The sequence below is a fragment of the Phyllopteryx taeniolatus genome, chromosome 1 (genome assembly GCF_024500385.1).
Source record: "Phyllopteryx taeniolatus isolate TA_2022b chromosome 1, UOR_Ptae_1.2, whole genome shotgun sequence".
NCBI lineage: Eukaryota > Metazoa > Chordata > Actinopteri > Syngnathiformes > Syngnathidae > Phyllopteryx > Phyllopteryx taeniolatus.
The window spans coordinates 25,342,407-25,364,882 of record NC_084502.1 but is presented as its reverse complement, the minus strand read 5'-3'; the positions used below and the strand labels follow the sequence as shown (position 1 = coordinate 25,364,882).

At 42.9% G+C, this 22,476-nt stretch overlaps 2 protein-coding genes across 3 annotated transcripts in view; both read right to left on the bottom strand.

Moving 5' to 3' along the window:
* Positions 1–1,478: 1,478 nt before the first annotated feature.
* On the bottom strand, positions 1,479–10,357 carry LOC133482787 (kazrin-A-like). The gene is made up of 7 exons (XM_061783323.1): positions 9,745–10,357; positions 8,944–9,062; positions 7,304–7,535; positions 7,112–7,213; positions 6,136–6,302; positions 5,887–6,028; positions 1,479–2,374 (listed from the first exon to the last, which is right to left on the bottom strand). The coding sequence occupies exons 1-7, from the start codon at positions 9,844–9,846 to the stop codon at positions 2,216–2,218; spliced, it is 1,023 nt and encodes a 340-aa protein (XP_061639307.1). The 5' UTR covers positions 9,847–10,357; the 3' UTR covers positions 1,479–2,215.
* A 3,774-nt stretch (positions 10,358–14,131) lies between these two features.
* Positions 14,132–22,476, bottom strand: part of LOC133482778 (kazrin-like) — a 174,684-nt gene continuing 166,339 nt past the window's right edge. For both annotated transcript variants that reach the window (XM_061783301.1, XM_061783309.1), the window contains 3 exons: positions 22,064–22,253; positions 18,173–18,309; positions 14,132–17,098 (listed from right to left, as the gene is read on the bottom strand). In XM_061783301.1, the coding sequence (XP_061639285.1) occupies positions 16,928–17,098; positions 18,173–18,309; positions 22,064–22,253 (498 nt within the window). In that variant the 3' untranslated portion in view covers positions 14,132–16,927. The remainder of the gene's footprint in view (positions 17,099–18,172; positions 18,310–22,063; positions 22,254–22,476) is intronic.

The window sequence follows — 22,476 nt, the reverse complement described above, 5'->3', positions numbered from 1 at the left end:
AATAGTGATGAACTAGCAACAAGGATCGGTGCTAGGGGTGCCTGTACATTGAGGCCCAAACAAGAAAAAGAAGCTGTGAACTGCGAAACACATGCAAACCCCCATGAAGACAGCATGGATTCTATTTCCCCTCATGGAGGCAGCACTTCATCAGCACACACTGAATTGCACTTGTCAGATCTGTCCATGTGGCGCATGCAGTGGACAAATTGCCCAATCCCCCCACCCCATTGACAACTTTACAGAGAAATAAAGTATGTGCAGCTTATTAGAGCTGCACATGCTGCTGGGGTGGTGTGGCTTAATTTGACTTTTTACTTATTTTTATTCATTACTTTATATAATTATGCACTGTTGCCTGTACTGAACAATGTATTGTTTGTTTTCCTGTAATTTCTGTGCATGAGGGACTGCAGATGGAAATTCGCTCACAGAGATACATTGGTCCAAAGCATAATTTCTTCCTGATTAATATCATTTGCAGATGGTCCCTACCACATAAACAACCATTCATAACTGTTACACAAGTGTAAAAACAAAAGGAAAAGAAAAGAGAGGGGGAAAAAAGTGAACTGTTGCATAATATGGCTGAATGAAAATAAAATGAAATAAAATTACTCTCCCTTCAACAGAAGCGAAGTGTAGCGGAGTGTTTTTTGGAGTCAAATTCATGCATGGAATAATGTCAAACAAGTGTGAAAATACATTGATTTTATAATAGAACAACCTTTTTTTTGTAAAACATACAAACAACAAATATGTACTTACCATAAACTTTGATGATACGTGACAATGCAGAGGGAGGGTTACTGTGGCGACTGGCCATCCCAAGCTTTTTCCCGCCTCACTATGCTGTGTTTCAGCAACTGATTCGGGATGGGGGTTGAAGTCCACGCAGGTATTTGCCAGCTTCCGACATAGCATGAGGGGGGTTACAGAGGTGGAACATCCCCAGCTGCGACTGCAGTGTGAAGTTTTACACCTGAGAAGCATTGTCCACAACCCTTAGTGTTGAAAGCAATTGTATTTGATGCTGCTCTAATTATTTCACCGTGCTGACCAGCACTGGCTGTGTGAACGCACACTTTGGACATGGCAGGCAAAGTCCCCCATCTACGAGTTCTGTATGAAAGGCCTGGGTGACGAAATCCCAGCTCTGATGCACCTGTTTACCGGAAATGCTGTGTAAAAATGGCTCGTGTGTACCTGAAAGGGGAGTGTGTGAACACAGCTGACTTTGCGATGGACATTGAATTCTTTTTTTGTCATCTATTATTATTGCCAACTAAACTAGGACCAAGATGTGTACCTTCACAATGAGGTCAATTTCCTGCTATATGATCATCATTGGATTTTTCAGGTACAGTAGATTTTTCTCTTCAAATAGTACAACTTTAAAACATGATTAGGAAAGGGTTTACATGTGGCTACTGAAAACAGTATCTGCAAATGATAGTATTGCCTATGCCCCATGGAGCTGCAGCGTAAATGGATGAACCATTTTTTTTATTTGTTGAAACCGTAATGCCCTTCCATCACCTGTTAAAGAATACAGAGAAAATACAAATGTGGATCCACAGATGTCAGAAGTCAGTTATCTTTAAAATCCTGTCATTGTCATTTTTATTACATCGTCCATCTGAGATCATCGATTTAGGATGCTGCATCATTCCTATTTAGTGTCACGTTTAGCACGTGTGTCTCACCTCCATTTCCTGCTGGTTGTAACACAGCATACAAACAGTAACAGCTCACATGTATTTGATTTAAAAAAGAAAACAGCTTCACCATTCATCCACATTTTGCAGTCTTTTTGTAGTCACACAACTGTGTGTGTGTGGGCAAAATGAAGGTGACAATCAAACATACAACTATATTCAACAAACATGTTTTGTTATTTGAGATTTGCTACATTGGCAAGGCTTTACAAACAGCAGAGCTGCAAAGAAATATGTATGATAATCATTTTACATTGACAGTGTCCTGTTTAATACTAATCCATCATACAAATCCCATTAATCCAGATAAACAACAAATACAAAAATGGTCAACAAGCTTCAGTTCTCCATATTTTGATTCTTTTTAAAACCATCACATATTCAATGTGACTCAGTTTTCTTTTAAACAGACACGTGAACAAACAAGTGCAATCTGTTGTCAAAAGATTCCTCTTCATGCCCCGTGCGCAGCGTAGCCGTGTCGCACTCCCATAACCTCACACATTGGTGACCCCGATGTTGGCGTAAGCCCTGACGGGGCTCCCTTGTATCCTGGGAGGCGTTTGCTCTCTGACCTCATGAGGTAGCGAGCCGTAGCTGCTGTGGTAGCTCAAGTCCCGCCCATTGCGTGCCTTTGGGCTGAACCCCGTTGGTGGCTGCAACAAAAATAAACGTTCTGTTTACAGGGTCGGGGGGAATATGTTACAAATACAATAACTATATTTTTGATGTAAAACAATCATTTAAGGAAGTGCTTCCCAAACTTTATTGAGCCAAGGCACATATTTAAAATTTGAAATAAAATGTTACAAAAACAGTACATACTGAAATAATGATCTTCACTCGCAAATACACTTTGGTGTGAAACCTGGGCCTGTTCAGGTGACTACAAAGAGGACCACCTCAAGAGTGTCACAGGTCCCCTGCTGGACCCCCTGCAGTTTGCCTACCAAGCGAACAGATCTGCGGATGATGCAGTCAACATGGGACTGCACTTCATCCTAGAACACCTCGACAGTGCAGGGACCTACGCGAGGATCCTGTCTGGGACTTCAGCTCAGCGTTCAACACCATCATCCCTGAACTCCTTTCATCCAAGCTTCTCCAGCTCAGCATCTCACCTGCCATCTGCCAGTGGATTTACTGCTTTCTGACGGGCAGGACACAGCAGGTCAGGCTGGGGGAGGCCACCTCATCCACACGCAGCATCAGCACTGGGGCGCCCCAAGGTTGTGTCCTCTCTCCGCTGCTCTTCTCTCTCTACACGAACGACTGCACCTCAGCGAACCCGACTGTCAAACTCCTGAAGTTTGCAGATGACACCACTGTCATCGGCCTCATCAAGGACGGTGACGAGTCTGCATATCGACAGGAAGCGGAGCGGCTGGAGCTGTGGTGCGGCCGACACAACCTGGAGCTGAACGCTCAAGACTGTAGAGATGATCGTGGACTTCAGGAGGCATCCTTCGCCACAGCTGCCCCTCACGTTGTCCAGCTGCCTTGTGTCAACCGTCGAGACCTTCAAGTTCCTGGGAATTACAGTCTCTCAGGACCTGAAGTGGGCGACTAACATCAACTCCGTCCTCAAAAAGGCCCAGCAGAGGATGTACTTCCTGCGGCTTCTGAGAAAGCACGGCCTGCCACCGGAGCTGCTGAGACAGTTCTACACAGCGGTCATTGAATCAGTCCTGTGTTCTTCCATCACAGTCTGGTTTGGTGCTGCTACAAAAAAGGACAAACTCCGACTGCAACGGACAATCAAAACTGCTGAAAGGATTGTCGGTACCCCCCTACCCACCCTTGAGGACTTGCACGCTGCCAGAACTAAGACAAGGGCGTGCAAAATCCTCTTGGACCCTCCCCACCCCGGTCACCAGCTCTTCCAGCTCCTTCCCTCAGGTAGGCGCTTCCGATCAATGCAAACTAGAACTAGTAGACATTCCAACAGCTTCTTCCCTCTTGCAATCAACTTCTTAAACAGCTAACTTATAATTCCATTACAACAAGCTGGCAATTTTTTGACTTGAGTTCGTTGTCACATTTCTGTGGGGCCAATTATGTATTACTCGTGCACTCACTGTAGTTGTCTCGCCGTGCTGCACTATTTGCATATAGTGGCCACTCATGCCAGCCGACTCTTTGTTCTTGATTTTGCTCGCAGAAGAAGATTACCTGATTACTTGCGCATATACTTACCCTTTTGTTTTCTCCTCCTCCTCCAGTGCCTTCCTGTGTCTCCTGCTACGCTGCCCGCCCCAACCACACTGCCAAGCTCACTCACTTGCTCATGCTCCAGCCTCCTGCACGCTCCACGCTCCTATGGACCACCCTCACGCCTTGGAATTCTAGACCTCTCACTACCCCCAATAAAACCCCTACCAACTGCTTCCTCTGTCTCAGTCTGCTTTTGGATCCAGTCTAAAACCATTTGGTTTCATAACATCACACATATGAGTACAATGGGTCGATCTTACTGTATGACACAAAAAGAGTCTATTGACAAAACGTATAAAACAGTTTACTTCAAACCACTTGACAATGCATACTTTCCCATCTGCCCTAGTTACTGTGGCTGAGGTACTTCTTCCTTTCCGCTTCCGGGTTTTGTCATCTGGTAGCTTTTTCATTGCTTGAGAGACCTGGTTCTTCATCACTGTACCATTAAGGTACACCTAATTTTTCAGCATGTGTTCTATAGCTTGTGTGCTGGTGACGAAGCGGTCACAATACACCTTAGTGCCAGCAGTCAGGGTTTCGGACAGATGTTTGATGACCAGTGTTCCTAAACCCAAACCTTCTGAGCCCTGCACCTGCAAACCTAGTGTCTTTGAACGTTGGTACACTTCAAATATGTTTTTTTGGGGGGGGTCGAAATAGCTTAAAAAAAAGAAGTCTTTGTAATAAAAAAAAAATACAACCTTTTTTTTATAGGGTTCTTTATAACTTTTTTATTTAAACTTGTCCATAATAATTTGGCTCACTTTGGAAATGCTTTATTCTGTTTTGCCGAATGTGGAAGTTGGTTGCGCAGAACCCCTGAAGTTTATGATGATCAAAAATATTCATTGCAAGTTGCATTGAATATTTGGGAAAATAAACAAACACATAAGCATATGCATAATAATTTGGAACAAAATAGCAAAATAGAAGAACCACTGCTCGGTCATATTGTCACTCAGTTTGTTTTTGGTAAAACGTGAAATGTGTTTTATTCAATTTTTACTTTTTTGGGCCAGATGTTGAATTAAGACAATGCACTACATCCTCTGGAAGTTGTCCATGTCAAAGCATATCAGGAGAATGAAAGAGACTCTGCTTTGCTCTTTTAATCTAGTATGAAGTAATAAAGCTCAAATACTTAAGGCTCTATATTTGTAGAAGTGTAAATACTCCCCAAAATAAAAGGTCTATGTTGATTCAGTTGGAGTTTGAGGAATGTGTCGTGAACGTGTGTGCAAATTTTTTTTGCGTTAAAATGTGTACAATGTATCATCGTCATTATCAGCTCATTTTTATTTCTTTAAATCACCCCACTGGCCAGCACGCAGCTATGGAGGGTCCATATGTAAGAATGATTGTGCATCGGTGGGCATAAATTCATGAGGTCCACGGACACACAGTACGGTATATAAGTCAACTCCAGTTATCACCAGACAATATGTCCACACGGAGCACTCTCTCCATGCACGCAAGACCGTCACTGCGCCTCACTTATTGCGGCAATTAAAGTCGGCTGTGTTTACGGCCACCGGCGCAGGCAGCCCCTCTTGTTAAATGCACCGGCTGCGCGCGTCTGCGAGATTATGACAACTCGGTGTAACCCGCCCCCTTACACCACGTAGGATTTGCACTAGTCAGGAAAATAGAAGCCTCAATGTTAGATTCAGAAAAAGGCCTATTAATATTAGGAACACTTGTATGACATCTGTTCTTCTTAAAGGCCATCAATATATAAAAGTTGTTTTGCCAAAAGTAGCTCTCAGAAGTAAGTTCAGAGACAGCAGTATTGTAATATAACTAATCCATTTCAAATGACAGTGACTCGAAATATAAAATATATTTTGTAAGTAACCTCCCTAACCCACATTGTTACGTAAGTAAATAAATAAATACATATACATTATTGTGTTTGGTGATAATAACAAGATGAGGTCATTGGGTTCCTCACCTTGACAGCCCTCCTCCTCAGCGATCCCTCATCATCAGCGTGTCGACTCGCAGAGCCGGGCGACCTGCTCGGGGAGTTTTGGCGAAGAGGAGTTGGTGGTGTTCCCAAAACTAAGCGCTCAAACTCCTGTTTGGCATCTGCCCTGCAAAGTTCAAGTCAAAGTTAACATCGCTTGCTTAACTATACTCAACAATGTGTGCATACAATTCATTGGAAGTGGGGGCTAAAACTAAAAGCTAAAGTGTTTACCTGGCCAAGCCAATCAGATTTGTCAGCTCTTCTTCGAGGTGTCTGCGAACCATGTGCTTGCTGCTGGGAATTCCCATTGTTGTGGCCAAGGTATCACTGGAGAAACTGGGATCCAGTACCATGACAGCTCCATGGACACCGCTACTAACGACTCCATCCGCATATTCCTGCACAGACGGTCAGAAAGGCTTTAGTGGTTGGATGTTGCGCTTGATTCATTCAAGCACAGTGAGCCGGTTCAAATTTAGGCACAAAAAGAAGTGAATTCAGTTTCAAATTGCCCGCTGCTCTTGAAAATAAGAGCTTGATGAAATTGAAAGAATCCACATTAAAGCACGTCATGGTGCTGGGTGGTCTCCAAGACAAGAAATGGTCTCCAGTGCTTGAAAACATTTGTCAATCTCTTTAAAAAGAAAGATCTGCCTTTGGATATGAACAGCGTAAAATGCTTTTGTATGTAGGAATGTATAACGTTGTCCTCTATAATTAAGTAAAACCAATCTAGCATTTTAACTGTGAGACAAAATGGACACCACATGCCCGATGATAAGGCAGTGCAACCATGTGAAAATTATTGGTTCCAGAACCAATATTTTAATTATCCATCCATTTTCTGTACTACTTATCCTCACAGTGTGACGTGTGAGCTGGAGCCTATCCCAGATGAATCAGAAACATGTTCTTTTGCTTTTATTTCCATTTGTTTGTAACTATCAACCATTATTTTTTATTTGTTTGACTATATACTGAGTTTGTTTCAAGTATTCTGTACAAGTAGATTAAAAAAGCAATCAAAATCAAAATGTACCAAAGACCATTCCATATGTACAATAACAGTGTGCTGCACTATACAATACACCAGTTTTTTTTTTTTTAATACTTCTTCTACCTTATACCCAAGTCTAGTGACAATTGTAATTGTAATGTTTTAATTGTAATGTTCTAACATGTTTACAGTTACTTTCTCTATCCTCACCTTGAGGTCAATTTCTTTAAGCCATTTGATGAGGCGGTGGGAGGTCCAAACCAAAGGATCCATGTTCTGGTGCTCACACTGTATCCGGCGGGCCTGCAGTGCCTGGCGAGCATTTCAACGAGCACTTTTCACTCAAGTGAGAGATTCTCCTAGTTTTAGAGGTCAGGTTGTGCTGTGTGTGTTGCCACTTACGTCCTTGTCAAAATTAAGCGAGTGTAGCAGCTCGATGCCCAGCAGCAAGCTGACCTGGTGGAACTTTTTGGAGATGTTGAGGTGGCGTTCGAGGTCACGGCGGGTAAGGGAGTGGAGCATACGTCCGTCCACCAAGTGGGTGTGAAATGCCTGTGAGTACTGAGGCATGCCTACGTCGCTGAGCCAGGCCTTGGCAACCCAGTGGTGGTCCATGTCTGCAGCCTTGGACAACCTGCACGGGGACGGGATATGCGTCAGTCGTGGCCGTGGACTCTCACCTCAGCCGTTTGTTTACCTTTTAGACTCATGTTTGTGTCATATTTGTATGTGACAGACGTAGAGTTACATTGTGTATGCATGCAAATAGACAGACATGTTCGCATTAGGTGTGAACTGTATGTACAGAGTAAATAGACATTTACAATGGAACCTCGATTAAACGGACCCCGATATAACGGATATCGATAAAACGCACCGGCAGGACTGAACAATGTGTCCAAATCTTTTTTCCATCTGCCACTTCAAATGCCATTGACAAAGTCTGTTAGTTCCAGAACTGGCAACTGTTCATTACTGGCACTGTGGCGCAACGCAAGCAGAGAATGGGACTGACGTGTTTCCGGGTCACAGATATACTGTTCACTGTACTGTGAAAGACTTTGTGTGTTTTTTTGTTTTGTTTTGTTTTTTTTTAAATGGGGAATTAAAACAAAAACAGGACTTTTGTCCTTAGTGTGGAAACAAAAACATGCAACACAGTGTGACAGGAATAATGACGAAAGGACATTGATAACTTTGTATTCCTTGCTGCTCTGGCTGACCATCCAGCCATCCATTTTCTGAGCCGCTTATCCTCACAAGGGTCACGGGTGTGCTGGAGCCTATCCCAGTTATCTTCGGGCAGGAGGCGGGGTACACCCTGAACTGGTTGCCAGCCAATCGCAGGGCACATACAAACAAGCAACCATCCGCACTCACATTCACACTTACGGGCAATTTAGAGTCTCCAATCAATGCATGTTTTTGGGATGTGGGAGGAAACCAGAGTGCCCGGAGAAAACCCACACAGGCACGGGGAGAACATGCAATCTCCACACAGGCGGGGCCGGGGATTGAACGCCGGTCCCCAGAACTGTGAGGCAGACGCTCTAACCAGTCGTCAGCCGTGCCGCCCTGGCTGACTATATTAATAAAATATTTTATTAATTTTATTATTTAAGCCCCCACTGCCCACCTTTGGCTAAACTAGGCATCTATATAAAATTATATGGATATATTTTATTTACTGATGTTGTAGTGTTACATTCGGCTGACTTTGGTGCAGGCAGCATGGGCTCATTTCACCTCAGTGGTGGTGTGAATGTGATTGTGAATGGTTGCCTGTTTCGATATGTGCCCTGTGACTGACTGGCAACCAGATCAGGGTGGAATCTGTCTTTTGCCCAGAGTCCCTGCGACCCTGAACCAGATACAAGTACCAAAAATGGATGGCTGCATATGTTTTAATAAAGCAAATTGATTTATAAATGTTAAGACAACACTGTTGTGGTATTTCTGAATGTTGTGTGGACCAATACCAAAACCGACCATTAGATGGAATGCTATGTAATTCAATGCAAGGGTTTTCAGGCCTTTCTCACCCTCTTCCATCCTCAGCCTCCCTATAGTCCTCAATGGCCAGACGCAATTTACGACGGTGCATGAAACTGGTCACGCTCAAACCAAGCTCCAGGTCTTCATCCGTTAGGCCCAATAACACCTAAAATACAAACACGTCAACACAACAGCGCTGACTGCATACGTCACCTGCATTATTGTAACCATTTATACATTGTAAAGCAGTGATTTATCATCATGTTTGAAACATTTGACCCGAGCTATGTGCTTCCAATGTATGTGCATGCTGAGATGTCAGATTCATATGATACATCACAATCATATCAGGGCTTTTAATTGGCCCAAGGCTAAGGTGTGGTTAGTTTTAATTGCTGCCCCGGTTGCCATACAGCGGTATCCACTTTAATTTTTGCTTACAATAATTCATTGCAAATTTCGCTAACTCCCATTTTACAGCTTGCGGACACCTAGGGTCAAAGAACCCCAGTTTGAGAACCATTGGTTTACAGTAAAGCCCCATATATTTGCGGTTCAGTATTTGACTATATTTGGATATTTTTTTTGGAACCCATCCTACGCTATTTACTGACAAATTCACCTAGTCACTGTTTTTCAGTGCCATCTGGTGACAAAGGACAATGTTAGAGTGAGTTGAGGGGGTTCATGTAGTGCTCTGTCGCCAACTTGTGGCATCTATAGGCAATTACAAGCCTATATTTTTTGCAGGGCGGGGGGGGGGGGTGCTCAATTACAAATTTTGCTCTTCATTCAGGACTCGGTAGCTACTGCGCCCATGAATAACAAGGGTTCAATGAATACCTTACCTTGCCACTCTTGACGTTCTCCGAGCAGCTGCGTATGTACATGGGCATCGCCATGACAACCTCCAGCCAGGCCTGCACGGTGCCCGCCCTCCACTGGGACATGGGCGTGCTCTTGGCGAGCTCCACCAGCTGCAGGCGGTCTAGCTGCTCCTCGGCGCCATCCGGCAAGCTGAGGCTGAGGCGGGTGGGGCTAGCGAGGCTGTCAGAGTCTGGGTGAGTGGGTGAATAAGGGGAGGGGGAGTGGGGGGGCGGGGGATGGACATGTGGGTGTTGTGGTTGGCAGTGTGAGTGAGGGCAGAGGTGGCATCGTGGGCCTCGTGACCAGTGACATAACACAAAGTTTCTCTACAGCAGGGGTGGGCAAACATTTGTGCTCAAGGTCCACACTGGATTTTATTTATTTATATATTTTTTAAATGGATAGATAAGCTACTTTATTTGTGTTAAGAACAAACAAAAAAATCTAAAATATGAGTTTATTTTTTTATTTCATTTGTTAAATTTCGGATTAACTAATCAATTATTTAATGAAATCAATACAAAATTGATGAAAAATAGTTATTTTCTTATTAAAATTAACAGTTTTACATAAGAAATTACTCTCAATTTTAATATTATTACTTATGATTAATTTAATTATAATAAATTAAGCATTTAATAAAAGTACATATTAAATATAAACTATGTAAAATAGTTTAATAATAATTCACTCATTTTTAAGATTATTTATGATTAAGTTAATTATAGCTAATTAACCAAGTATAATAGTAATAACAATAAAGTATTTTACTGTATACAGCATGTATATTTTATAGTTTAAAATAATTTTAAAAATGATTTACAATAAATTAACCCATCATTTGAGATAAATAAAGAATACATGTATAAATACCTTTTAAGAAAAAATGTCCAAATTAATACAACAAATATTACAATACTATTGCTAATGTAATGTTAGTGGTCCGCGAACCATACTTTGCCCATCTCTGCTGACGATATAAGAATGTAATTGATATAATGTTAGTCAATTAATAATAATAATAAAAATAATAACAATAATAATAATAATGCTATTATATTATGGCAAGCACAATTTTAGTAATAAGCTTTTATTCATAATTGTATTTGACAAATAATTGTTGAATATTTGTTTTTATTTGTTTGTTTGAACTTTTATCTATTAAATAGAATATAATTAGGAATCTGATAAGTTTTCCTTACAGTGCAGGATTTATTAATAATTTCCATATCAATCTCAGCCCGAGTTTGAGCACTCATCGAAATACTGGTAAATTAACATTTTTAAACCCAAAATTGTTGCAGTACTTTTTTGTAGTTTCAGTTTTTGTTTAAATGTACTGCCTTACAAAGGGTTAAAATTCCACTGCAAGGTGGACTTTTTTTCATTATGACATTCTAACAGCTACACCAGTAGGCGGCAATGTGGGGCCAATAATTGTCCAACAGACAATAAAGTAGAACAGCGGAGTCATGAGTCATGAGCTCCCCCACTGCAAAGTTCTTATCTCTAGGGCATTTATTTAAAAAAATAAAATGAAATAAATGCGCTTTATCCTGTCCGTGTATAAAGTGTCGTCAGTTTGATACCTAAACTAAGTTACACATAAAGTGCTCCTCAAAATGACTGTTGGAAATGACTGTATAACTGTACTTATCACCAATGCACAAATAGGGTCAAAATTAATCAATATTAACCGACTCACATAGATCATTCATCATTATGCACTGCATGTACATTCACCATGTTAAGAGAGGCTGTTAACTGAAGCACTTCTGAAACATGCTCTTAAGTAACTAACGTCAATAAGCTTGTGTACAAACGTACATAATATCAATTACATAAGGTGGACATTTCCAGATGAATTTAAAATAGTAACCTGGTCATCGTCAGTGCCCAACCCACCCACATTTTAACAACTACTGTAAAACAAGAACTCTGTTCATTTTGGAAATATGCCTAAGGTCTCAGTTTCATAGCCTCATCGTGACGTCTAAGTTTGAATGCTCTTCAACCAAAATATTTTTCACATTGTCATTATGATGTGTTGTGTGTAGAATTCTGAGGAAAAAAAGATGAATTTAATGCATTTTGGAACACGGCTGTAACATCCTTAAGGTGGACAAAGTGAAGGGTAATGCATACTTTCCAGATGCACTGTACATCCCGACAAGTGTTGTTGCACCCTGCTGTCACCTACACACACCCTAAAAAAGTGTTACAGCTTTAGTTGTGGTTAGTTACATTCCATTTATCCATTCTCTATAAGTCGTGTCCCCATTAGTGTAAAGAATGACGAATTATGAGGATATGCAGCAACCTGATGAAAATCAAGAAAAAAAAGCTTTTTTTTTTTAATCATTACAGCGAAAACTCACCGATTTTTTTTGTAGTTGCCACAGCAGAGAGGAATCTGTGGCGAGTGGGAATACTGGATGATCTTAAACGACAACACTGATCACCCTTCAATTGTACATGTACTGTACTGAGAGCTGTTTGTAATGTTTTTCCCTCTCATGTACCTAAATCAAACATAATATTTGAAGCACCTGCATCATCCAAATTGAAGAAACAGATACCAATATTTGCTCATGTTACAATTTCTTACCAACATACAAGATTAAAAATTGATCCAACCAAAATTTGTGGCCCGTCTTCTTCGCACAAAATCGGGTGAATGCGACACTGTGTTCTGTGGAAAATGTAGAAAAGCTCTCTATCAGAGTGTTAGAGGAGCGATTTTCAACTGGAAGGTCGGGACCCAAAACTGGGTCAAGGAAACCATTATCGGTGTGTCGTGGACAGGTAGTAAAAAAAAAAATTACCTGGGGTCCACTGTTTTTGACAGTACCGACATAAAAGGTTTCGAAATCGAGGTGACGAATGGTGAGCAAAGAATTAGTTTGCGCGGTGGTGTAAGTGGAAATGTGCCAAAAGTAGGCACGCTCAGTTACCACCGTATTTACCATTTTTCAGTAACGAAATTTATGAGTACGACTTAGCCTTCTGAATTTGGGTTATGTCGCTGCCATAGGAGCAGAACTCCATTGTAAAACAAGGACCCCTTGCAGTAAAATATTTGATATGCATCCCAGGTCAGACTTTTATTTGGAAAATATTATTACTTGGGGTTATGGTAAATGTATTCGGAATTGGTGCGCCTCACTAATCTCCCACACGGAACATATTATAATGGTAAGGGACTTTCCTAAAAAGTATAGGTTAGTGCCAAGATATGAGTGAAATTTTGATTAGTCAATTTTACTACAGTAAATTGATTTTTGTACATGCAGTTGTCATGTTCATCCTCAGTATTTGAATAAGGTTCTCAAAAAGGCACTTTTAACATGGAAGCATGTGTAGTTATGTTTATAAAAACAATCACGACACAAAAGGTTAGGGATATTCAGCTTTTAGATGAAAATTCAGGATGAACCTCAAATGCACTACCTTTCCAGGTGACCTTGACCTTCTCTAAACGTTTGAACGCACGTCCAACTGTTCAATGTTTCAGTACTGTACTTGCGGCACAACTTGCTGTTCTCTAACAAGGAGCTGAACGGCAATTTCCAGACAAGTGTTAGATGCATGAATGGACCAATACATTTCCAAGGACATTCACTTCTAGGACTTTTCAACTCTCTTTTTTTTCAACCGGCTGATAACATGCTGACATTCTAAGATCAGTGGCCTTTTTTCATCTTGATCTCACAATGTCAAAATGTGAACGGCATGATGAAGAGGACTGTTAAAATACCAATTCTAATTGAAAGGAAAAATCTATTGGCCAATGGCGCAAAGACATATTGTGAATTTTTCTATTTGGCTATTTTTTCAGCCATGAATAGCAAGCTGTGCCAAAAGAACTGAACATGGAAGAGTTAGACGTGCATTCAAAAGTTTAGCCAATGTCAAATTAAGTTCACCTGGAAAGGTTATCGTGCATTTTAAGTTCATGCTTGAAATTTCAATCGGAAGCCCAATGCACCTAACTTTTTGTGATTAGTCTGTTTTCAAATTTACATTTTCTTTATTGCTCTTCACTTGTACAAAAGCGGGTCGTGACTTGGTGAAAATTGGAAAATGTGGGTCCCAGGGTGACAACAGTTGAGAATCACTGTGTTAGTGCAAACGAGTTACAGTACGTCACGTGTTTCCAGCATGGTGTCCTTTCCCTCTCAATGTCATCTCCGATTGCAAGGCCAGAGAGCAGAACGGCGAAAACGTGCACTAACGTTTGGAAGGAGAGGAAAGGAGGCCATTTGAAAGCATCCTTGTACACATGCACACACAAGGCACACAGGATTAGAGTCGGGACAAATGAACACACACAAATATTAACACACAGGGAAAGAGAGGACAGCCACATGAAAATTCAACATGATTTATTTTTATTATAAAATAATCTCATTTTATTTTGATCTTATTTCTCCCCTGTGATTCTTTTTTTTTTTAATTTAACCATGCCTTTTAAAATGATACATGTACACATCTCAGGACTTTACAACTGAAGTTCAGCTCCCTGCTGAACCGCTGCCATTTTAAAATAATTTTTCAATAATATTCATTTTTTGTATTGTTGTTTCATTTCCAAGTAAAGCATCTGAGCAAAAACAAAACAAACCAAAACAAAAAACACAGACAGGCTCAAAAACTTTAAAATGACCTCTTCGATTCTTCTGAAAGTTGGCAAGAGAACAAAACGAAAGCCTTAATATTTCATGAAATATGCGGGGCTGCTTATGCATACAATCCAATACATAATTGCTTTTATAGCGGAAGTTTCATAGGGTAAGCTTTGTGTTGAACGCTCCCATTGCTGCACACACTCAGTAATGTGTGCAGTCAGTAGTGGTGCAGGGGAAAGTGAGATTAGATTAAGAGAAGAGATTTCCTGGGGGCGAGGCAGTGCAAACTCCAGCTCAATCCCGCAAAAGCATGCAAATTATCTGACCACTGTCATTGTCTTTCACTTGAACAAATGCCTTTGTTACCCTTTGGCACAACTTTAATTGCTTTTTTTCCCCTTCCTTTCTTTCTTCCTGGGAGCATGTGTTTCAATACCCACACTTTTAAGGGTGAAAGGGTTTAACACCCACATAGGTCCAAATCATTGCTTGGTGCATCCATCGTTAGAAGAAAAAAAAAAAGACCTGGTACAAAAATGTGGAAGGCAGTGTTAATTACTTTAATTAACTAGGACATTTGATACTGTGTTCTTTCTTTAATAATCTTCTTTATTCTTTAGTATATTAAATAACGCGGGAAGGTAGACAACTGATTAGCACATCTGCCTCACAGCTCCGAGCACCCAGGTTCAAATCCGTCTTCGCCTGTGTGGAGTTTGCATGTTCTCCACGTGCATGCGTGGGTTTTGTCCGGGTACTCCGGTTTCCTCCCACATCCCAAAAACATGCATGGTAGGTTAATGTTTGACTCTAAATCGCCCGTCGGTGTGAATGTGAGTGTGAATGATTGTTTGTCTATATGTGCCCTGCGATTGGCTGGCGACCAGTTCAGGGTGTACCCCGCTTCTCGCCCAGAGTCAGCTGAGATAGGCTCCGGCACACCTGCTCAGTTTTCAAGATTAATCCGTTCCAAAATGTTTAACTGAAATCGAATCATACAAAAACTTTTTCCATAGGAAATAATGTAAATCAAGTAATCTGTTCCATACACTCAGAAACAACTATAGTTTAACATAAAAAAATAATGCGAACTATAAATGACTGATGGAATGGATTAATGAACATTATAAAAAACATGATTATTGAAGATTCTTGATAGAGTATGAAGGACAAAGAGGGAGGATGATAGGTTATTGTTTGGAAGGCTAATACACCATTCTTCGTTCTTCGCTATGAGTTATTTCTTGAATTTTATGGTTATGTCATCTGGCCCAAATATTTTTTTTGAGCCCCATATTGGCCTATTGAACAGCCGCATTCAATAAATACGGAGAAATGCTTCCCATTAATGTGCAGGGTGACGCTCACGCAACAGGAAAACAATAAAAAAATTGTGCATGCGCATTAGATGCTTTGTGTGGGCGATGTACTCCAGGAAATGAATCGAGGGTCATGTGGGCAGGTGGGATGAGTTTGGTATGGACCATTTTTAACTATACGAAAACTGAGTGGCTGTATGAAAACTGGAACAAAATTTTGCTGAAAACAATCGTCAAAAACTGAAATGACACGGAAATTAGGACGTACGAACACAGAGTTTCCACTGTATGTAGAAATGTATAAACTTTTCAGCAGGACTCTATTATTGCATGCACAACAATATTTTTGTAATCATTCTAAAAAAATGTTGCCTTTGCTTCCCATTAATGTTTCCTCAGTCACTGTGTTTCTAATTTTGTAAAGAATCCCTCCACTTGTTTATTTAGAATGGATGACGTTCCTAACCATTTGAAAATTGGAGCCAAGAGTGTGGCGGGAGTAACTGACCTCTCTTTTCTTGAAGTAGACAGTTGTTAGTTTATCTTAAGGACAGTGGAGCCAGAGTCGCATGCGTTGTGGGACAGGAGCTACAGTATGTGCATGCATGGCACAATATGGCACGTACAAGCGCTTCTATCTGAACAGATAGAAATCACATTTCCCACAATTCCTGCTGGGCCTCGTGTTGCTAGGCAGCAAAGTGCCCTGAGTGGTGGATTCATTCCGCTGAAAGAGATGCTTGCGCATTTTTTCTGACTGTATACAGAATGGGATGGATTTGATCTGCATGTCGCCCACGGGAAAACTGTCATCATCATGGCAGTGTGAAAGGAGTGGGGGGTGAACCAAGCAAGACAGTAAACGAGGGAAGAGTTAAAAGGTAGTCAGGGTTACATATCAAAAATAAGAAAAGGCATTCAGGACAAGGAGACATTTACACACACACACACACACACACACACACACACAAAGTGCACGTCAACTGTCGTTATTTTCACGTACAGCAGTCCTTCAAGTTTGCAGTTGAGTGAAAATCAAAATAGAGAATTGAAAGTAATGTCCACCATGTTGTCGCGCTCTATTTACAGGGATGTACATTAATACAGGTGCAATGTGCTAGGTCACACCCACACACCTTCATACATGCTCTCTGTCACGCACACATAAACACAACGCCGTCCTCTGATCATTTCCACAGAGGATCTCTGTGTGGCCTTTACCAGTCTGCGTCCTCCTCTATGTAATAATCAGGTGTTGCAGTACCATCAAACAGACCCGGGTCCAGGGACTTGCGCTGCTTTCCTCGGGCAAAGACCCGCGACAAAGAGCCCAGGCCCATCTTCTCCTTCTTCTTCTTACACTTCGCCACCTCCAGATCTTCTAGAGACTGAAGTACAAAGAAAAGGAAGGTTGAAGAAGGAGGGGGGAAAAATAATAATAATAATAAGGGGGCTTCTGATAAATACCATGGCACAAGAAGTGAGGTGACTGATTTGCCATGCTGCCAGGCAAGTACATACAAACGGAGCAAAAAGCCTGTTTCCACCAAGCACAACAGCTTGACTCACTTTGATGCGACAGCCGCCCTGCATGCATTGGGGCAGCAGTATACCTCTAGTACAGTGTTTGCTAACCTTCATCGAGCCAAGGCACACATTTTACATCAAAACAATCTCACGGCACACCACCAAACAAAAAACTCACTAAAAATTACACAGGTTGCCCCCCCTCCCAAAACATTTTCCCTCTGGAGTGCCATTGCTGCTATTTTTTTGGGTTTTTGTTCCAGTGCAAATAAGCTTAAAAATGGCAAACATACATTTATGATCTCTTATAGCACACTAATGTGACACGGCACCATTCCTCACACTCACAGTTCTGGCAAGGCAGTAACCAAAAAGCATTATGGATCTTCAGAATTCATTGTGGTGATGTTATAACTGATAATCAAGCTAAATGTTTGATGCTCTTGCATTTGTTCCTGTCGATATTGTTATGAGTTTGTGCATTAGTTATTCGTCGGGCTAAGGTTGATATCTGTGAATTTATTTCATAAAACTCTGACTGTGACTTATGTTTTAAACTGGTAAGGTACTCAGTAAGATTTCCTTTTCTGCAAAGAACAACAGCCCGATTGACCTTCTTTGAGTTATTGTTGCCACATTTAAATTCATTAGCCTATAAAGCGGACAGTATCAGAGATGTGCAGGTGAGTAATTGCACTGCACTGATCTATAAAAAAATAAAAATAATCTGCGAAGCACTGAATCCGCAATGTACTTCTAAAAAAAAATATAGCGAGGGATGTCACTTTCTCAGCATGTGGAAACAAAGTTTATTAAAGGAGACGGTGGGCAGTAAAATAATGGATAGCTGAACCAAAGTGGAGATTGTGGCAGACGTTCCAGCGTGACCACTCAGGGAAGGGACAGTGTAGCCGGCGTTAGTGGGCATCTCTTACATTGCAGAGAGAGTGAGTCCGATGACGTGGAGAGTTGATATCACTAGGTGTAGACGACCTGTCTCCCTCCACAGCTGAGGCGTCGGAGATGATGGACGGCTGACGCGAGTGGCACGGGCTCACCCGCACAGCAGCCACTATATGGGATGAGAGCGGGAGGGGCAAAGCTTACAGGTGGGCTTTGGCACTGAATGTAACAAAGTGGCAAAATGGGATTCTTGCGACATTCTTTACAGTCCTATAAGGACATCAAAACCCTGAAATTACAAGCAATCATGTCCAGTTGCCAAGCAACAGTGAATGAGCATGTACCAGTGAGACTGACACACCGACTGTGATTTTACACGCATTTCCTTTTTTTCTGCTTGTCTGTTGACTCCGTTTGCGTGTGCTTTTTATTTTTAACACGCACTAATTTACCAATCTGCCCAGCACAGGCCACCAAACCTCCACACGAGAGACTGAACATCTAAAGTTTTTTGTAGCCATTATAATGTAATAAATCTCGAGTCAAGATAAGTCGATTCATCTATGACATCATTGATAATTTTTCAGCACAGTACTGCAGTCCCCAACCTTTTCTTGCACCGCAGAACGGTTTCACAGGAAGACATATTTCAACAGACAAGCATAGAAAAAAGAAATAAATAAACATTACGCTAATTGTAGTTGCTGTAATTAGTAGGTGTCCCGCGCATGTTTCACTTCAACAAACCGGCCAGTCTCATCTTGTTTCATAGCATAAAGGACATCGCAGGCAGCCTCCAAAAAATTTTGCATTTTTCGTTTTCAATGCTTCTATTCACTTGTAGTATATAGTAGTAATGTCTGGGTTAGGTTTAACCCTAACTCACCTAACATTTAGGTGATGAGGCTGGAGTTTTACTTTGTGCTGCTGTTCTCGTTCCTTGCAGCCAGTCCGTTGTCCCGCTGGTATGAATATTTTAAGACTGGCGGTGACCAGAATAACCACCGTTATTGAGGTTGACCGCTATGCTCTTCCACAACCAGATTATTTTTTTGTACTCTTATGCGCAGTTGTATGAAGACTGTGTCGCCTTGTTGGCCTGAAACTTTGCTGTTCTACAGAGACGACTTGTTGACTAGTTGACTAATCGGTGCAACTACTACACTAATGAGACTATTATTGGGGTGGAAGTTTGCAGTGGTGCACACCTCACATTTGTACACAGCTGCAAACTACAATCACAATAATAAACATTGTTAGTGCTTCTCCAACAGTGGCATTCAAAACTGACCATTACTATGTTCTTGCATTGGATCTCAATGCAGGTCTTTCTAAAGAGGTGTCCCGTAAGTGCCTAAAGTCTTCTTGTTAAGGTGGGAGGGTCTAGTCAGCCCGTTTGTGTCAATGGCCATGTACAATACGTCTACATTAAGGACATGCACAAAGAGACTTTCCCTTTACCAAGCCTATTCATTTGTACAAATCATTGAAAAAAATAATAGCATGTTATTTTTATAGAGATAAAACAGTTGGGTGCAGGCCCAGCCACCGCCTTCGAGCTCCACCTCCAGGCCTGGCTCCAGAGGGGGTCCCCGGTGACCCGCATCCGGGCAAGGGAAACCTCGACCCACTTATATTTTTCATCATAGGAGTTTTTAGCCGTGGTTTGTCTGGTCCCTCACCTAGGACCTGTTTGCCATGGGCGACCCTAACGGGGGTATAAAGGTCCAGACAACGTAGCTCCTAGGATAATGAGGGCTCACAAACTCCTCCACCACAAAAAGGTGACGGCTTCCAGGAGGGGTACAGCCCGAAAATGTAATGTGGGTCCCCCTTCCCATGGGCTCACCACCTGTGGGAGGGGCCATGGGGGTCGGGTGCAGTGCGAGCTGGGCGGTGGCCGAAGGCAGGGACCTTGGCGATCTGATCCCCGGCAACAGAAGCTGGTTCTAGGGACGTGGAATGTCACCTCTCTGGCAGGAGAGTGGTGTGTGAGGTTGAGAAGTTCCGACAAGATATAGTCGGACTCGCCTCAACACACAGCTTGGGCTCTGGTACCAGTCCTCTCGAGAGGGGTTGGACTCTCGTCCACTCTGGAGTTGCCCATGGTGAGAGGCGCCGAGCCGGGGGGCAATAAGTATTCCCACAGCTGCTCGGCGCCTGTATGTTGGGGTTCACCCCGGTGGACGAGAGGATAGCATGCCTCCGCCTTCGGGTGGGGGGACGGGTCCTGACTGTTGTTTGTGCCTATGCACCAAACAGCAGTTCAGAGTACCCATTGTTTTTGGAGTCCTTGGAGGGGGTGCTGGAGAGCGCTCCCGCTGGGGACTATATCGTTCTGCTGGGGGACTTCAATGCTCACGTGGGCAATGACAGTGAGACCTGGAAGGGTGTGATTGGGAGGAACGGGTTGGTGATCCCCCTTTTTAAGAAGGGGTGTGTTCCAACAGGATCAGACTCCTCAGCCTCCCTGGTAAGGCCTATTCATGGGTGCTGGAGAGGAGGGTCCATCGGGAAGTCAAATCTCAGATTCAGGAGGAGCAGTGTGGTTTCTGTCCTGGCCGTGGAACAGTGGACCAGCTGTACACCCTCGGCAGGGTCCTCGAGGGTGCGTGGGAGTTCGCCCAACCAGTCTTGTGTGTTTTGTGGACTTAGAGAAGGTGTTCGACAGTGTCCTTCTGGGAGTCCTGTGGGGGGTGCTTCGGGAGTATGGGGTACCGAACCCCCCGTACGACCGGAGTCAGAGTTTGGTCTGCATATCCGGCAGTAAGTTGGACTCGTTTCCGGTGGGGGTTGGACTCCGCCAAGGCTGCCCTTTGTCACCGATTCTGTTCATAACTTTTATGGACAGAAGCTCAAGGCACAGCCGAGGCGTAGAGGGGGTCCAGTTTGTTGGCCTAAGTATTGCATCTCTGCTTTTTGCAGATGATGTGGTTCTGTTGGCTTCATCAAGCCGTGATCTCCAACTCTCACTGGAGCAGTTCGCAGCTGAGTGTGAAGCGGCTGGGATGAGAATCAGCACCTCCAAATCTGAAAATGGTGGCGTGCCCTCTCCAGGTCGGGGATGAGATCCTGCCCCAAGTGGAGGAGTTCAAGTACCTTGGGGTCTTGTTCACGAGTGAGGGAAGAATGGAACGGGAGATTGACAGGCAGATCGGTGCAGCATCTGCAGAGATGCGGACTTTGTATCGATCCGTTATGGTAAAGAAGGAGTTAAGGCGAAAGGCGAAGCACTCGAATTACCGGTCGATCTACGTTCCTACCCTCACCTATGGTTACGAGCTGTGGGTCGTGACCGAAAGAACAAGATCCCGGATACAAGCGGCCGAAATGAGTTTCCTCCGCAGGGTGTCCGGGCTCTCCCTTAGAGATAGGGTGAGAAGCTCGGTCATCCGGGAGGATCTCAGAGTAGAGCCACTGCTCCTCCACTTCGAGAGGTGCCAGATGAGGTGGCTGGAGCATCTGATTAGGATGCCTCCCGGACGCCTCCCTGGTGAGGTGTTCCGGGCACGTCCCACCGGGAGGAGACCCTGTGGACGACCCAAGACACGCTGGAGAGACTACGTCTTTCGGCTGGCCTGTGAATGCCTCGGGATCCGCCCGGAAGAGCTGGATGAAGTGGCTGGGGAGAGGGAAGTCTGGGTGTCCCTGCTAAAGCTATTGCCCCCGCGACCCAACCTCGGATAATCGTTAGAAAATGGATGGATGGATGGATGGATAAAACAGTTGGCCATCCCACTTGGTTTGATTCTCATATGTGGGAGTTTATAGCGATGCAAAGACAACTGCATGGTACAAGGTATAGTACATAAGTAAGCCCACTGCTTCATCCAAAAAGCACATGGAATGATGGGTAATAGCGCGCTCACAAGTGCAAATGGTCTAAATGGGTGCATGCAGCCGGTCAATGATGCTACTTCTACCTTGTCTGTCGGTGGGATGGCTAGTATGCACGTAGAGGGTCTGCTGACTCTGTCTGATGGCAGCAGTGAGGGGAAGGTCAGCCTGCATAACCCATTCCTGGTTGTTGCCGTTGACAACCGTTTCTGTTGGCATCGCCAGGGAGTGACGTTTAGGAACGTCCTTGGTCAGGGTGGCTAGTGACTGTTTGGCCTTGAGACAAGTGAAAACAGACAAATGTAATTTAGGTACATGTTGTATACAGGGTTACTGACCATTTGTATATTTTCCACATGAGCCATTAAGATTAGGCCCTGTTCAAGTGGACACTTTAGTTATTTAAAAGTGCAGTGGATAGAAATCTGAAAGTTGCACTACAATACCAGTGTTGGCTATTAGGTACGAACTGGTGATGTTTTCCTTTGTCATTCATCTC

Coding starts and splice junctions, on each gene's coding strand:
- LOC133482787 (XM_061783323.1), bottom strand. CDS start 9,846: ATGTCCCAGTGGAGGGCGGGCACCGTGCAGGCCTGGCTGGAGGTTGTC. Junction 6,303..7,111: donor TTAAAGAAATTGACCTCAAG/GTGAGGATAGAG, acceptor CCGTCTGTGCAG/GAATATGCGGATGGAGTCGT. Junction 2,375..5,886: donor TGAGGAGGAGGGCTGTCAAG/GTGAGGAACCCA, acceptor TTTTTGTTGCAG/CCACCAACGGGGTTCAGCCC.